At 44.8% G+C, this 17764-nt stretch overlaps 1 protein-coding gene across 4 annotated transcripts in view; it reads right to left on the bottom strand.

The window, feature by feature from the left end:
- Window positions 1-17764, bottom strand: part of CEP170B (centrosomal protein 170B) — a 59706-nt gene that overhangs the window by 34620 nt on the left and 7322 nt on the right. For all 4 annotated transcript variants that reach the window (XM_082283125.1, XM_082283127.1, XM_082283126.1 and 1 more), the window contains exons 3-6: window positions 11632-11721; window positions 8546-8624; window positions 5848-5906; window positions 3121-3259 (exon numbers count right to left, since the gene is read on the bottom strand). In XM_082283125.1, coding sequence (XP_082139251.1) covers window positions 3121-3259; window positions 5848-5906; window positions 8546-8624; window positions 11632-11721 — 367 coding nt within the window. The remainder of the gene's footprint in view (window positions 1-3120; window positions 3260-5847; window positions 5907-8545; window positions 8625-11631; window positions 11722-17764) is intronic.

Raw genomic sequence — 17764 nt, 5'->3', positions numbered from 1 at the left:
ACTCCCTTAAATTAAAGGCTAGGGCAGAGCTCTGTGTCTAAATAGCTATTGCCATGATCTCATGGGGAAAGCAGCCAAAGACCATGGAAACCACTTCACAACTGGGCACAGCTCCCACTGCCTCCATCCTCACTGCCTGCTGACCTCAGCCCTGGACATCAGCAAGCCTTTCAAGTCCTCCACTCTGTTGAGAGGATTTACTAATGACACGACGCTAACCTGGTGAGCCAACCGATTTCACAGATCCCGGGAGAAGCTCCTGCAATTGGTTCTACTCCTGCAAGTGATGATGCCCATTTCAAGTGGACGCTGCAAGCAGCCTCCACCCCTGGAAACTCAGGCCTGCAGCAGTTATTCAGAGGTTAGTCATCAGATTTGGGATTACCTAGTCCCATCAGGCTGTGGCAGCTTTGAAAAAACAAAAAATTAAGATCAACCTGGGGATTAACTACGTGCTGAGAACAGAAGACCACAAAGTATCTTATCAAGTACCTCAACTCAGGTAGCAACAGATGGGAATGGGGATTGTGACCATCTTGAAATCTGCTCAGTTCAAGGCTCTACCTGGCTTCCTGATCACTCAAGGCTTTAGACATGAGAGCTAATAGCTATTTTTAGCATTAACTAGCAAAACCGTGGACACCTATCCATATCCATCTCCAACCCACAGGATTAACCAAACTCCTTGCTTCAAACATTTCCCAGATGATTTTCTGCTTACAGGCAACATACACCCAAAAGCTGCAAGTTCAAGAGCATAAAGACTAAATTGACTGTTTCCCATTCACACCCCTTTATCCCTTTATCCTCAGCCCCTCACCTCCTCCCATTTCTAAGCAGCTCTAATTGTTTACATTGTTTTGTTAAACCTCTTCCTTGAAAGCCTGCATTCCCTCTGCCTCTCTTCCATTCTGGCCCTGGGAACCAATCCCTCTAAAGGCTTTTGTCAGCCCAGAACTTGCTCTAATTAGCCAATGCAAATTCCTAAATACCTACAGGCTTAGCAAAACAGCTCTTTTCCTAAAGCCTCTTTCTGCTGCCACTAAGCAAGCCCACTCCCCCACTACATTCTTCTTTTTACCAATCATTTCAAATTGCTGCCACTCCTCCCAGCAGCTGAGGAGAAACGGTGCATGCGTGCAGCTGAGGACAAGGTGAATTAAGTCACATCGCAGATGAAAAAGGGATCCACTGATCATTCTGCTCACGTGACAGATGCTTTTGGGAGAGCGAGGTACTGATTTAATGCTCATGCTCCCTCTCTTGCTTCCACAGGTTTCAGTCCAATCCGGCAAAATACTTCAAACAAAAGTCCTGATTTCCTCCATCGCTCAGTGAGGTTAGCAACACTTTACAGATTTTTTTAGCTCTGCCTATCAGTCCCACTGCATGTGACACACTTCACTGCTGGTCCCCAGTAAGAACACAGAGCCCATTTTGCCTTAGAGCTCTGGTCTGTGCCCAGTAAAGACGACAGAAACATAATACAGTTCTGCAAATCACAGACTACAGAAACGGGTCACCTTGCTGAGGAGTCACTCAATGTCCCGGCTTTGAAGGTGTTCCAAATATCAACTGCTTACACTATGTAGGTTAAAATCAATGAGAGTGTATTTTGGAAGGTGGCAAAACAAAAACCAGAGGGTTCATGGAACCATGCAGTAGCAACACAAAGTGGTTCCAGTTACCGGTATTGCTTTCCAAGAACCTCCTGCCCCTTGAAAGGCAGCTGGAGAGCTCTTCCCCCAGTGGGGTTCACCTCTTCTCACCCTCCCCGGTGTCACACTTAATCATCCACAATTCCATCCCTTTAAATTCACACTTGTCAGGCTCAGTCCCAAACACAGCCACACAGACACAGCCAAAGCAACACAAAAAAGGTTTTCTGGTGCAAAAAATGGGAGCCAGGCACACGGGTCCATGTGCTTCCACACATAGCTGGAGACAGCGAGGAGACCGAGGAGGAGGAACATTACTCTGTGACATTACACTCTGGAACATTACACTATGACAGCTTATGGGGATTTTCCTAAGGACAATACATGGGAGATTAAGGTCAATCAACCCACTCCAATTAGCTATCATGAAGCCTTAACAGATTTATCCAAAACTGTACATTTTTCTAGAAAGCTGCTGTACCTATATCTAGGTAACCTCACCAAAGATGTTTACCTCACTCCTTTACTTGCCCATCCCCTTCCCTCCATTCTCCTCCCTGATTCTTCTTCCAACTGAGAGCAGGCAACTCTCCATGCTAAACCCTAAAGCTTTCTAAGTGCTCTGACATCCTGGAGCCACAAGACCAACACTACCAATCATGTTACCAGTATGCTTTAAAACCATATTTCTTCCTCCCATGCACCAGCAAGCTCCAGAAAGCCATGAACTGATACCTGAGCAAAACTGGGGAGAGACCCATCAGGACAGTACAGACAGGAAGCAGGAATTTGGGTGAGATGGGTGAAATAAGACTGCTGGGGAGGTCTTGGCAAACCATAATAGGGAACATGGAGGAACCAAGTTTGACAGAGGGTCTTTAAAGGAAGGCAGCAGTTGGTAACAAAATGGAGAACAGAAGGAATTCCTCAAATAGGAAAGGTTTGAAGCTGGGGAACAGCAAACCTGAAGCACACATCTTCCAGTTTGGCAGTCGGTTTCAATCCTACATATTGGCACATTAGGAAATACAGCCATTTAAAAGCATCCAGGGTTTTGTAAAAGAAAGGCTTGCTGCTTCTTTGCCTGCCAGCACCACGCCACAGCAGCCATACATTTTCTACTCTGAGTCACCCTCTCTGTTCAAACACCAGCTCACGATTAGGAAATTAAAAATAGACCAGACAGGTGCCAGAGAACTTACCAAACCTGCTCAGCCCACATGTTTTCCAGAACATACACAGCAACAAGGCATGTAGGAGCCATCACATCAGCTGAATTTTTTTGGAGGCTGAATCTCCAAAAACCGAGACTCTGGAATACTCCAGGGATTTAGAAAGATGATCCTTCCAGAACTGTTCCCAAATGCAACCCACAAGACTATATTGTCAGAATCATCACCCAGCACAGGACTCAAGCTGCACTTTGTTCAGAATCCTGATTAACTGGTTCCCAAGCAGGTACCTGTAATTGCTTTCCTCTCTCCTTTCTCCAGCTTTGTTTGTGGGGACTCTGTGTAGACACCATGCTCCATGGGCTGCTCCGCCCTCTTCATGGCCGTGCCTTTGTAATTCATCTGGAGTTGGCTGGTGTACTTCTCATGCTGCAGAGACACAAGCAGCAGTGAACCCCTCTTCCCCACCAACAGAATCACCCAAAGTCTGTACTGCGTAGGACCCCAGAGTGCCGAGAATATTTCTCTGCCTGTTTTTAAGGGTTCTTACCCCCCTGAACAACACTGTTTTAACCTCCAACCTTGGAAAAAATTACCAATGATCAGACAGGAACTAGAAAATACAGTGGTGTGAATTAGGTGGTAGACTACTGTGTGAGATTGTCACAGGGTGAAAAATGTAGAGGTTTTGGGCTTCTCTTTGTAGTAAATAGATAAGAGTAAAAAATATCAAAATGGAGGATTGTTGTTCTCTAAACCTTCTTTTCCTTCTACTACTCCATGTTCTGCAGTAAAAGTAGTTTGGAATGATTGGATAGAGAATTCTGCAGTTCCTGCCCGTGTTACTGAATAATTGGTAGGAAAGGGAAAATAATATACATTTTTAGTAACTATTGGTTAAATTATCTTTAAAAGGCTGTGTAAATCTTGGTAATTAGAGACTTCACTCCTGCTTTCTGTGCTCTATGCTGTACCTGGGTCACGCTAGTGGCTCTGTTCCTCTGATAAGGCTTAATAAACAACTATCAAGCAGCATTGAAACTCAAGGAAAAGTCTCGGTTTATCTCTGAAACTCCTTGCAAGGACTTCTAGAAAATTCTCTCCCATCAGGAGGGATTTGATTTATGGCACAATTGCTGCCCCGTGTTCGGCCTCATCGGAACGAAGCAAGCCAGAATGTTTTGGACAGCAGCGCGTGACCAGAAACAGAAGAAAAGAAAACCCCAGGGTCGGCCTTGAAACTTCAGGATCTCCTACCCTCGGTGCACAGGGGGGAGGAGGAGCCGTGGACTGCTGGTCAGAACTCAGACTGGGATTTCACGAGCCGATAACATCTATCAAAAACACGGTAAGCTGTCCAAAACTAGACCAAGAAACAAACCATGGGTGCAGTTCCGTCCCAAGCGGAGGCAAATATAATACATAGTTTTGAAAGCCTAGCTCATAACCATCCCTTACCAGCATCTAAAAAAGAAATATGTTGTCTGCTGTCCTGGGTAAAAAGAGAGTTTCCTGATGCAGTAATTGGAGATTTGTATTTACCATCTTTTTGGGAGAATATTAATTCTATTCTATACCATTACACGAGTCTAAGAGATGAAACGGCTCAGAAATTAACACCACCAGCTAGAGTAATTTATGAAACCCTTCCAGAGCTGGCACCTCCTGCTTCTGATGAGGAGGAGGTGTTTAAAACTCCTGCAGAGACTTCGCTGACACCCATAAAAGCAGCGGGAGATTTTAAAGCTCCGCTCAAACCCTTCCCACCCTTAAAAACAGGCAGAGAAATATTCTCGGTACTCTGGGTTCCTACATCCTGCAGCTGTGTCTTTCAACAAAAAGCATGCACACCTGTGTAGAAGCTACAGCACAGCAGAAATACCCCATTTGGAGGCCATTAAGTGACAATTGTAGTACACGAGAAGGTCAGAGAAGGTCACTGTGACTTAGCTCTGCAAAATCAGAAAATCCTTTAAAGAATAAACTGAGAAGAATCAGAACTCAGGCCATTTTCCATTCAGGATTCAAATCCTGAAATCCCCTTTGTTCTTAGAGGAACATTATAAATTATTTCAAGGCTCTCATCTGCATTATCTCAGTTTTTCGGCAGAGGCAATTGGAATCTATTTGAATTATTTTTTCTGAACCCTCTCTCCAGCTAGGAAAGTGATTCTACCTTAAAACAGGTTCCATATTAACACAGTAAATGAGCTATTTAGAAGTTAGTTTATTACAAGTAAATTAATAAAAGGGTGAATCCATCCAGATTATCCCTGAGTAAGTTCAATGAATCATTTGCCCAATTCTAGCTGTTAGATTTCCTATCCTCGTCAAGTCCTAAACACAGAACCAGGGCTAAGAAGGCTGTACCTGCTAGCCAAGAGCTGATGCATGGCACTGATAGCCCAGTCCCACAGCTGAACATTACAGCCTTCTTGCCTAGAGGGGGTTGCTTTTTCTGCCTTAGATAAGAGGATGCTTGAATATTTCTTAACTGCTACTGAACAGTGTTTAAAAAATGCCTCACTCGTAAGAGGACTGACTGCTCAGTAAGTAAAAATTGGGAGCTTGAAGGCAAAAATGAGATGGTACATATGAATAAATTAAGCAAACTTCAGCCTGATGGAGGAGGTGTGGTGGAGCTGGCCTAAGTCACCATGCTCAGAAAAGACATCTGTGCTCCACTTCTGGGAGGGAACAAGTTCTGCTGTGCTTCACCCACAAGTTTCTGTGCTGGTTGTTCTTCAACATATTACAGCTTTAAGTAACCTTTTTTGGCAGTCATGAAACATAAATAACTTGCTCTACATATTAGCACAGAGAAATCAGAATTGAGTAACTGGAAAATGCTATCTCTCCTCAAAGGAGGGTTTTATTAAGTCGAAATCCAAGGAGAGCCTCACATTTTGAAACATTTCACTGCCATCAAGAGTATTTTAATATTTCACTCTGCTTCACCATCACTAGAGTACTTAAATTTATTAAAAAAAAAGTATACCATACCCAGCCACTCTTACCTTTAATGCTTCTTCTGGGACTTTGTGTTGAATTTGTTCCAGGACATACATGTTCGAATGTACAGAACTTGTTAAGGGAAAGACAAAGGAATTGGATGGACAGAGAAATCTAGCATTTAGTCACAAAATGAAAGCAGGATCATAAAACCAGAATATCTTAAAATATGCAGGGTAGTAGAAGTTGCCTGTGCTGCAGCCCAGCATGGTCTTTGTCATGCACAGTTTGTGATGCAGTGTGCAATCTCATTTGCTGGCCAGACCCACAACAACAGAGGGGCAGCAGGCAGGGGACCTGAGCAGGAGAAGCCTGGAGGAGCACCAGCAACTCTGTGCAGGACCCTGGGGGAGCAACCAGAGCCCCAGCTCAGCTCACACCCTGCTCCTCTCCTTTGGCTGGCAGCTTCAGGCACACCACTCAGTATCCTGGCCAAGATGGGCCAGTGTCACACTCTGGATAAGGGAGCAGCAGAGGTCAGCTCCTTGCCCAAATGCTTGTGACTATGGCGCTCTCTTGCCGTGACAAGGCCTTTCAGTCACTGCAGTTTTCCAGATGAAAAGTAAATCAGGTCATGAGCTGCTGTGACCTCTTAGGAAGGGAGGAATTCACATGGTTGAGCCCAAGCAATAATCCTCAGCAACACTGTATTTAAAAAAAAAAAAAAAAGCTAGCATCTGGAATGGCATCATGAACAACCCAATCAGCACAGCAGAAAGCAACACAGAAGAAAAAGGAAAGATGGAAAATTTTAGACTAAAAATAAACCAAGTGATACTGGCCTAGCAGGGAAACTCTGCACAGCCTGTAAGTGAAACTGTAAATGGAAAAGAGAAATGCTCTAGTACAACGGGACACAGCTGACTCGGAGACCTCAGGAGATGCTGCCATCCACACCAAGCTGACTGCAGTGTGCACAGAAAGCTCTGCTAAACAGAGTGATACCGAAGTAGCAAAGCAGAGGAAGACATTTTAGCTGCCATAGCTGTAGTATATAGTACAAAGATTACTCGAAAACCTACATTCTTAAAAATTTTCCTGTTGAGGGAAATAAATTCTAGAACTCCTAAGTGTAATCATTCGTTTCACTTGAATATCCATGTAAGGGCTGCAGGACTAAATACTTCAACTCAGCTGCTCATTGCTGAGAATTGCTTTCTATAAAAAGTTTAAACCTGTATCACAACCATTAAAACCTGCCCATACTCCAGGCACTGATTTTTGCCTTCCCAGCACTGGAGTTCACAGCAAGTCTTTTGTGCATTTCCCCAGACACCAAGAGACCAGAACACACACAAGCAGCTACATCAAAAAAAAACATTTGCAAAGTTAAGAAAAGCTACAACTGAGATTGCCTATGGGACTGTAACAGACTTCATCACGGGTGCAGCAAGACACCACCTTTAATAACAAGATCCCAGATGACAGGGACCAAGACCCGAAGTATGATCTTATACGTGGCCCAGAAAACCCTGGTTTTCTGCAGATCCAGGATGCCACACATGTAAGTTTAAGCAATCCTGGTTGCAACAGTGAGTGCTCCTGCCCTGTCACTGCTGAGAGCTGAAGTACCCAGTTCCCTGGAAAACCAGTGAGGCTCAAGGTTTGGAATATTTTGAGGGCTAACACATGGCCAGGCACAAACAGATTATCGTGGGGACAGCAAAAGGCAGGGGAATGTGGCCTTAGGGTCAAGGATGCACAAGAGTGATCCAACCAAACATTTCCCCCCACCAAATGGTAAAGCTTAGTCTCTGCCTCTATTCTCAGAAGTGTCTGGACTGTTTTAACTGACATTTCCCCAGAAAAGAAAAAAAAACCTGGAGAAGGCACTTGCTACTTCTAAATTCAGCCTGAGTGGGCAAAGTTTGGCAGATAGAAGCAACTGAAAAGAAGTGAAGAAAGTGTTAGATTACATGAAAAGACAGCAATAGGAGCCTCTACTTACCACTACTGCTCTGCAGGCTCAGAAAGGCATGCCAACATCTATGCTTATAGCCAGTCATACAGTCACATCAGGATAAAAAAAGAAAGGGATGAAAGCAAAGGTGTTTTAGCAGACACCAGCAGGATTTGTGGTCTTTAAGTAAAGCAGTAACTGCAACCTAGCTTCTCTTGCTAGAGGTGAAATGTGCTATTGATAAAGAGATTTACTCTTGCATTTTGTGGCAGAAACAATTTGCACGGGCAAACTTTAATCAATACAGAGTCAAGGGTCTGGCCATAAGCTCCACAGCTAAATGCTGAACGCTGAAGGCCTGAAAATTGTCTGAAAGAAAGCATCTGGGTGAAATGACTAACAAAACAATGCAAGCTGAATGAAAAAAAATAGGAAGATGCTAGTTCATACAAAAACATATGAATTATGTTTGCTCCTGGCTGGTACCAGCTACAGTTGCCACCCAAGTAAAAAGAAAAAAAATGCAACCCTTTCATAGGAGGAGACTGAAGAGGCACCTCCACAGTCACTACTGCCAGTGCAGGGCCTGATCCAAAGTCCAATGAAAAAGCAGGCACCATGAATAATGCGCTCTGAATTAGTTTCATGGTGGAGAAACACAAGCTTATGATCCATCCAAAGGCTCCAACAGGCAAAACAAACACCTTACTCAGTAGTCACAATTAGCCATGGTACCTCTTCATGCAGCAAACAGCGCAAAACCCAAACAAAGCCTGAGTCCAAATCCTCTTCAGAAAGGATATCATAGCCGAAGCGAATGACATCATTCAGTTTCAGGGTGATGTACTTCTGGTCAGGAATCCTCACATCATTGACAAATGTCTGCAGGAGAGAAGCACAGGAATGGGTTTTGACTGAGGGTATCAGGGTGATAAGATTTCAGAGGGACGGTGCTCCTGGAGGGCACCCATGTCCATCTGCCGATGGCAACACACATACTCGGGGTGTGCCGGCACCAACGCAGGAGCTAGGAGCTAAGTTTCCTGGAAAAATCAACACCAGCAAGTAGCTCCCATGGGCAAGTCAGAGCACCCCAATTATGCTTCAATTATGTGAAGGGACCTCTAGGGAGATTTACCTTTGCACCAGCTGCAAATACAATTTCAGTCCCCGACTTGAACAGGTAAATGAAGCGCCTGAAGTTAGGAACTTCAAATGCTCTTGGCTCTCCTACACCCATCTCAACCAGCAAACGGTTGCAACTCATGATCTTAATTACTAAGCTAGGCATCAGCTTTCTGCTGGATGGCAAACAAGACTGGTGTCAGCCCCAAGGCCTGATAATTTAAAAAGCAAAGCCTGTCACAGAGGAAGGGGAAATGAAAATGCACAGGGAAATGGGAAAAAAATTTACAGCAGCATCACCATGACACCTGAGGCCACATTGTCCAACAAAACCAAACCATTTGTGCTAAAAATTCACACACTCCTTCTTCCCATGCCCCAGGCAGTTAATTGAGGCTGAAAGAAGCTAACATCCTTCTAAAGGTGCAAGAAATGTATTTCACAGCTGTGAATAAATGTCTTTGATGTCTCTGCTTTCTGAGGGGACCCACTATGAAACAATTCTCACAGACCAACCGAGGATCAAATCAAGCATGCGTGGATATCTCTCACAAATAAATCCATGTACTTTTGCAATGACCTGGGCCAAATAAAAATGAGAAAGGGCTGAAGAAGCCCTAGGGTGCTGATGGGGATTAGATACTACCACAGCAGGATTTGAGGCAGTCAGACACCAGGAGTTACCCTACTTGGCAAGGTGGGATTCACCCAGCCTCTCAGCCCAGGAACCTGCTGCTGGGGCTTTATACCATTAATGCAAACGCAGCTGAGGAAACAAAATTATGCTAGAAAATGAATTTACATGTTTTCACGACTGCAGCACAGTCTTCTGCCTTCTCACTTCAGCCAAGCCAAACATGCATGATAAGACCTAGTATTAACCACAGAGGAAAAATAAATGCTAGAGCAGGAAACTAGAACCTCGGCAGACAACAGTCCCCAGTTTCCTGGCAATTTACAGAAGAGCTGAGAAAGAAGCCTGTAGTTTCAGAATAAAAACAGTGAAGCTAGTTAAAAGGCATGGCATTCCAATTTGCATTACATTTTTTAATATTTAAAAAACCCACATCAGTCACATCTAGAACAGGAATAATTGTTTGCTGAATTTTCTTCAAAACAAAAGTCTGCAAGAACACATTTTGATAGTTACTTATTTGACCATGGTTACTTCAGATAAAATAACTCCAGTAAAATGCTTAATGCAGATAGAAATGCTACCTTTAAAAACAAAAAACTCTGAATAGAGACTGCACAATTACCTGAACATTATAACAAAAACAATACAAAACACTTTGACAATTAATATGAACCAGATTATCCAGCAAAGCCACATAATGCACTGCTGACTACTCAAAGTTAAATACAAAATAAAAGGAAATTCTGAAAATGGATTTAAAATCAAGGTCCTCCAAAGTGATTTCTTTTGTTTCAGGGGGGAAAACAAGTTTTTGTGACAATTTTCAAATAAAGACATGTTTCTTGCATGTAAAATTTGGTTTGGCCACAACAGTTTTTTTCAATAGAAGTGTTTGATCAGCTGCAGAAGACAGGCACTGCTGTAACTCCTTTTACTCCACGGTCTCTCTAAGCATAAGTCTACTATTAAAATGTTGTAAATTCATATACTTTAGCATGTGCAGATAGAAAATAATTAGTGGTACAAGCCTTCCTTCCCTTGCAATCAGAATCTTCAGCTGTTATTTTGCCACCATGAGTTAAATACCAGGTTTTGAACCAGGGATCCAGCTAGAGTCCAGACCAGTTACTGGAAATATTCCCATTTCAGCAGGGCTCTCTGCCTTCAGCTATTAGGCTGAGAAGGATTAGCCCTCATTCTTGCTGTGTTCACATGCCAGAAGAGGCAGAATGGTTGAGGGCTGCTTTAGCCACTGTTTTTGTACAAGCTTCAGGGCTCCTCTTGTGGTTTTGTGGTTGTGATGGTGGAGGGCTTCTGTTTCCAAGTCCAAAACAATGGCTGCAGTAAAACCCCCACTGGGAAGACAATTATGTGAATCTAGCTTAGGCCTGCTCCAGCAGAGGAATAGCTCCACTTGTATGAAGAAACTGCCAAAACAGAGGCATGCTATGACATAAGGACATTTTTAACAACAGTGGTGTATTTAAATATCATGGAACTCAGGTGCCTAACACCACTGCGTGAGTTGGACCAGAGCAAGGGTTAAGAATCAGTCAGGCTCAGTTCCCTCTTCCTTGCTCACATTATTCCTCAGTCTTCATGCAAACCAGGCTCAAGGCAGGCAAAAAAGCAATTTTTATTATTTAAAAAAAAAAGAGGTGGTTTTAAGTAGGCTCTCCCCAACAAAATTAAATGTCCCATCATCCCATAAATCACTCCGTGCACTGACAATTGAACCATCAAAAGGTCACCCTGCTCATGCTGAACAGCTGCTCCAGAATCTCCACCAGTTTAAAGTTAACATCCCCAACACAAAACTGAATTTATTTCCTCCCCTTTTGCAAGAGGCTTTATGGTTTTGTGAGCCCTGAAGCGTTCTGCAAGGACACCAGTAGAGAGGGGGGAAAAAGCAATACAATACTCACCAAGGCTTCCCCCTCCCAAGAGGAGATGCTACATGACCTCCACCTCAGGCCTTGCAAATAATTATGCATGTTTGGCTTAACTCATGCCAACAGCTGCAGTGACCCAAAAGGGTCTGAGAGCAGGATTCAGCGAGTGCACGAGCACTTGCAGACTCAGCACAGCGTGAAGTCGTCCCTGCCAGCTGGGAGGTTTGGTACTCACCCCGTTTAAGCTTCCGAGATCCTTCACCCAGTGCTCATCCTTCTCCTTGTCATAGTTGATTACAGCGTGCTGCTTATCCACACTGCGGGACTGGCAATGGAAGCACAATGAGCGTGAGACGGGTCAGGCATAAGAGACACTGTTAACCAGAGCAACACTGAGACATTAAACTGACTTCATATGGGGTAGGGGGACAGAGGGGGAAAGCAGAAAGGATTAAATACTATGTACTACTATATATAATTGAAGGATAAGCAGTAAATGCTTCCATGGTTGTTTGCAGAGTTTGAAGACAGTACACTATTTGCATGGAGAAGGGAAAAGAAAAAGTTTTTAAAAAATTGCTGAAGGCTGTCAAGACTATGCCATAATTTCAATAAATTATATCAATACACACTGAACAAAACCAGTCAAACTGAAAGCCTGGGGGCCAGGATCTGAGCCAGCATGAGCTAGAAGAGCTCCATTTTTCAACTGCTGAGGCAAATGGCCTCATCACTAGAGATGATACTACTTGGGATCATTTCTTCCTATTTTTCAAAGGAAAAAAATTCTTAAGTTACAAACTAAACTTATTCCTAAAAATTTACACTGTTCCCAGGATTATGTCCTGGAATTGATTTAAATTTTAGGATGTGTTCCAAGTTAGAGAGAGGTTAGTAAAACTGGAATGAGAAAGCCCGCAACTCCAGGAAAATTTAAATTGTAAGCTGGGTTTCAGAACACTGAACTTGACAGTGATCTGGTGCCACTGGCTTTGTCACAATGCACAAGTAATGCACCTTATCTTCAAAAGAGAGTATGACACTTGAGCAGGCATTGTGTCAGACTTCTGAAAGAAGTGCTATAACAAGTTCTATGAATAATTTTGAAATATGGTGTGTTACAGCTATAAAGACACCAGACTGTCTGTATTTAGACCTGCTGCCTCTCATAACTTGAATCCTTGCTGCAGTTGACCCCAGGCAGTTGACCCCCAGCAGTCGCTCCATCAGCACATACATGCAGCACTGAGACCTCCCTGGTATCTCAGGCCAGGGGAGGGGAGGGCATGCCACCAGAGCAGGGAGAACAGCCAGGCTCCAAGTCAGCTAATCCTCTTCTTCCTGGGTACCAACCAACAAGTTCTTGCTGAAAAATCCTTCCCTTTTGCCAAGTATAAACACACTAGTTTCCACAGCACAGCTCTCAGCAAGCCATTATCTGGCTTCTTGCAAGCATGCAGAGGCAAAGATTGTTTCAGGGAATTCCTTGGTGAAAACAAAAGAGGCTTTTTTCACACAAACTGCTACTATTTGCAGGAATTTCTTCTGGTCCTGCCAATGTCAAGCACATTGGAAATATCACAACACCTGAGAACCTCCTTCCCCTGCAGAGCATCCATCAGCCCAGGAGACACATCCTCCAGATTAACCCTGAAGTACCAACATGAACTAAGCATATATCTGGCCAGAAGCTTGCCCTTCCACTTTGCAATGTCCCTCACACTGTTCATGACATGTCACCCCAAGCAGAGGCAGTGAGGAGAGGACCAAGTGACCCCATGGCTCCAGCTCCCTCACTAATACAGTTATCTCCATGCTGCTGGACTTAACAAGGAAGCACTTCATGTTTGCTACCCCACTGATGCTGCTCAGACAGCAATCACCCCCACCAAGACACAAACAACAGCTGGTGGGACAGGCAGAGACAACATGGTTGGGGACATCCCACCCATGTCTCCTGCTATGCTGAGCACTAAACATGAGAACCAAGACACAGCAATGCCCTCCCAGGAGGAGCACACAAAAACCCCACGCCCCATGCCATCCCCACACTTGGTGTCTGACCCCTGACCTCAAGGCAGGGCAGGTCTTAAGCATCTGCAGTGTGATGCTGCTGCTTCTCTCTTATTATTCACACCAGGTGCAGCTCCTCAGTCTATTTTTCAATGACCCAAGTGGCTGTGGCAGGTGTGTGCAGTGCAAGGTAAGGATGGTCCAGGTGAGGACAGTCGTGGGACATTGCCCAGGCCCTGCAACTCAGCATATGGCCCTGAGGACAAGAAGAGTCTCCAGTCACAGCCTCAGGCATCAGAGCAGCTGATCCTACAAAAGCTGGGGCTGTTCCTGACCTGTCACATGGTCCCTCACACCCTTTGGAGGGATGCAAGCCCAGAGTCTGTCCCCACAACAACCTGGCTGTGTGAGCACTGCACCTGGACTGGGGCTCCCTGGAGGACTCACCACACCTCACCTACAAAGCAGAAGGGGAAGACCATCCCCTCTCCCTATCCATGGGCATTTATGTACTGTGCTTCATCCCACTGGAGTCAAAGACAACCATGCACAGGGGACTGTGCCTGCACAGCACAGATGTGGTCTGTCTTCTCTGTGATCCCTCTGCTACTCAAAATTGTGGACGTCACTGCTCCCAACAAGATGCAAGGGAATGCTGATTAACTGGGGCAGCAGTGTTTGCTTTAGCTTTTTACAGTACATCATGGAGGCTCATTTAAAGATTAACAGATTCTAAAGGCAGAACAAACCGTTTAGCCCCCTTCCAAGGGCAGAAAGGCTTCCATCCCAAAAAGTTAACCCAGACAAAAAACTGGGGTAGATTTCATCTGGTATCTGATTTTAAATGAATCACAGGTCACTTAAAAAGAAGTTTATTTTTGGGAACCAGCTGTCTCTGAAAAATTCAGTTTGCCCTGCATCTGACCCTGATGTAAGTGAGCACAGCCTTTGGTCTGCTGTGTTCCACAACAGCTGACTTCAGCCACTCAGGGGTCCCCAGTCAGATGAGGGTCATCTCAGGGGAGCAGACACGTATTCTAGCAACATGATATTCCCCTACATAAATGCAGGAAGAGGTCACCAAAGGAACCCATTTATGCCACTCTGTTTTTAAAGGAAGTTCCAGCTGTGTTCAAGAAAGCCCACAGCAAAAGGAGTCAAAACAACATGCAAAATCTGACCCACAGTCTTCATACAACCTCTCACCATCTCTTTAAGAGCACATCAGGAACAAGGCAAACTGTTATGCTGATTGCACTTCTGTGAAATTTCATGCTTTTGTGGAGAAGAGAGGAATTTTCTTAGTTTTGTTTATGTTATGCTAGAAAACATCACAGGAACTGGCAGCAGGAGTTCCTAGGGGCCTGTCTCCAAGGAAACTCAACTTAAAATAACTAAAATCACACCTTATTTATTTTAATGCAGACTTGCCAAAGGTCACTCTTACTTGAGAACTGAGGTGTGGTTTATTTCAACATCAGTCACATTTAACATAAACTGCTCTTGTACGCAGTGACAGCAGCAACCCGGTGGCTGACGGTGCTTCTGTCTCAGAGAGGAGCAGGCTGCCTCAATCCCACTTCCCAACAGGAGACTAACCAGTCTCCATGCTGCTAACAGCTGAGAGCCCAAGAACAGTCCTGCAGAAGTCATTTCAGCCCAGCAGGCCAGTGGTTTCTAAGGAGTGACCCGCTGAATCACAGAAAGAGTTTTAAGAAGCCTGAGTCAACACATTACAGAGCTGCCCATGGGTGCAGAGCTCCCAGCCGTCTGCAACTTCACTGAAAAGATTTCAGCCATCTATAAATTGAAAAACTGCAATTAAGTTGACTGAATCACTAATATAAGAGGACTTCCTAGCCTAAATGCACATGTGCACCAAATACTGAGTCTTGCTTAATGATCAGCCATGACCTCCACCAACAAAAGGCAAGACTGATCCATCTGTCAGGAGAGGCTAGAGGGGTCCAAGACAAAAAAAACCCAACAGAATTTCCAATGAAGTGTTAATAAGAAACCTCAATTACCTATCCAGATATCAAAAGCAAAAAATAACCAGTACATCCTTGCAGTTAATCTGTTTCACCAGAAAAGCAATTGTGATGGGGTGAGCAGCAGTCCTGAGCTACAGGTAAGAGATCCGAACAGCCAAACCGGAGCTAGAGCACCTCAGAGGAGGTTGAGAAGGGGAAAAGAAGGCAAGGAAGGGAGGTATTCTCTTAAGCACTGGTGATCTGCAGGCAAGAAACAAGGCTACACTCCGACAGGCTGGGAATGAAGGAAGAACATAGCATTCTCACCATGTCCCAACACTGGACCTGTTATCAAATGAAAACAACTCTCAGGAAAACACGTGTGCTCTTCTGATTAAGAACATTTATACTTCTCTGCAGGGAAAGCATGGACACTGATTTGTTACTACACTCAGCCCTCATCCACAGCTGGAATTTCCAGACATTCAAATCACTTCCTAATATAAGGTTGTGCTGCTGTTCTGTCATACTATCTACCATGCATCATGTTTTAAATACCTAGCAGACAAAATGCACACACAGCATATAACTGAGGATGGAAGTACTTCATATATAGCTCTTCTTTCTTCCAAGATCACATTAACCAGATAGTCCAAAACATAGGAATGGTACATGTGGGTCTGCCAGTCCCACAGTGGTGCTGACACCTTGGATCAGCAGTCTCCAATCAGCCGTGCAACTAGGCAGCTCACTTGTGATTCTCAAAACTGCACACATCATCAAATCAGCAAAATCAGCTTCAAAAGCTTGCAGGAATCTCCATGGAGGCACAAATGCTACGTGTGCTGCACATACCCTACAGCTTTGTGTTTTGTGAAGGGTCTGATCCACAGAACAGGGCACTCGGGATGAAAGGATGAGCTGCAGACACGCCAAGCAAAATCCACAAGGAAAAAAGACTTGCCTAGGAAGGCAGGAGGAGGAACACAGCCAGACAGCCTGTGTTTCCCCACAGGGCCAGGGAGCAGACGCAGCTCAGCTGTCTAAGTAGATACAGATGCTACTTTTTTCTCAGGAGAATTACCATGGGTGAAAACGTACTGGTTGGGGTTGAGATTTGGACCTCAGCCCTGCCAGTGCCGTGAGGCATCGTGGTATTGGAGATAAAATAAACAAACATGAGCAGTTTCCCTGTTCCTCACTGCAGTCTGCTGTGCACTTCTGGCACAAAATAACTGCAGCGTTCTGGTGGCAGTATGCAATAAAACAGTTGCTCAAATACTTTCCATAGTGAACAGGTTACATTTCTGCCAGTACTGTGCTCTGCACAAGTGTCCCAGTAAGGAAATACAAACCTCTGCTGGTGTCCCACTTTAGAGTGGAGACAGACAAAACCAAATGTAAAAAAAAAAAAAAATCCCTTGCATTCTGGCCTGAGATATGAATTTTGCTCTTCAAAAGTAAGAAGCTGGATAACATTTAATGACAGATGTGAACACTGGGTCTCCCTCTTTCACCACAAAGCATTTCACAGTGTTGCATGCACTGGCCCGTTCAGTACTTTTCCAGAACATCAGTGAACGCTCCATCCTGCCCCAGGCTGGTTGCAAGAGTGCCACCCCTGTGGCAGCCGGATTGCTCCCAGGGGCAGGTGCTGCCAGCTTCTAATGACTCTGCCTAAGCAGACAAATCTCTTCAGCAAGTGTAGCCACCTCATCTTGGGGCTCACTCACTTTACAGCTCCCAGGCTGCAGAGGCTCCTGCCTTCAGCTTTGCTGCAGCCAAGATCATGGGCTTTGTGGATCTGTGGCTGAACCAGGGCCTGAGTATTGAAGCAAAATAAGGCACTGAACAAAAGAGAGAAATCCCCCAGGAAAATGAAACTGTAATCCCCACAGCTTGGCAAAGGGATTTGGAGGCTGGCATGGTTCCCATAAAAACTTAACCCGTTATTTTGGGGTAAAATGGGTTTTTGCTTGCTGGTTCCCCATGCCCAAAGTGAACTGGTTCAAGTGACCCAGGGTCAGATCCTGACCGCAGGCAGGGAGCATGCCGCCCCACAGATGCACTGGCTTTCCCTTTGTTTTACGTGGCCACCCAGGAGGCATGGAAAAGCATCATTTTAGGTGGGACAGAAGCCTGAATTTTTATAGTGCATCTGAGCTGCTACTGCCTGGATCAGGATCTCATACAAGGAAGAGGTCCCTGTTTCCTCTGCCCACTCCAGAGTGGGACAAACCCTCCTTTGGCAGTCCAGGCTTCCAGCACCTTGCCAGCTGCATGAAGCCCCCTCAACCCTAACAACTACCTGCCTCCAGTGCCACCATCACCTCTCTCCCTACACTGCCTCCAGCAATGAACTCCCCTCCAAAGTCTGCTGGT

This window comes from Coloeus monedula, assembly GCF_965178545.1.
Source record: "Coloeus monedula genome assembly, chromosome: 6".
Classification (NCBI taxonomy): Eukaryota; Metazoa; Chordata; class Aves; order Passeriformes; family Corvidae; genus Coloeus; species Coloeus monedula.
Note: the sequence above shows the minus strand (reverse complement) of the source record. Positions and strands in the feature narration are given on the sequence as shown.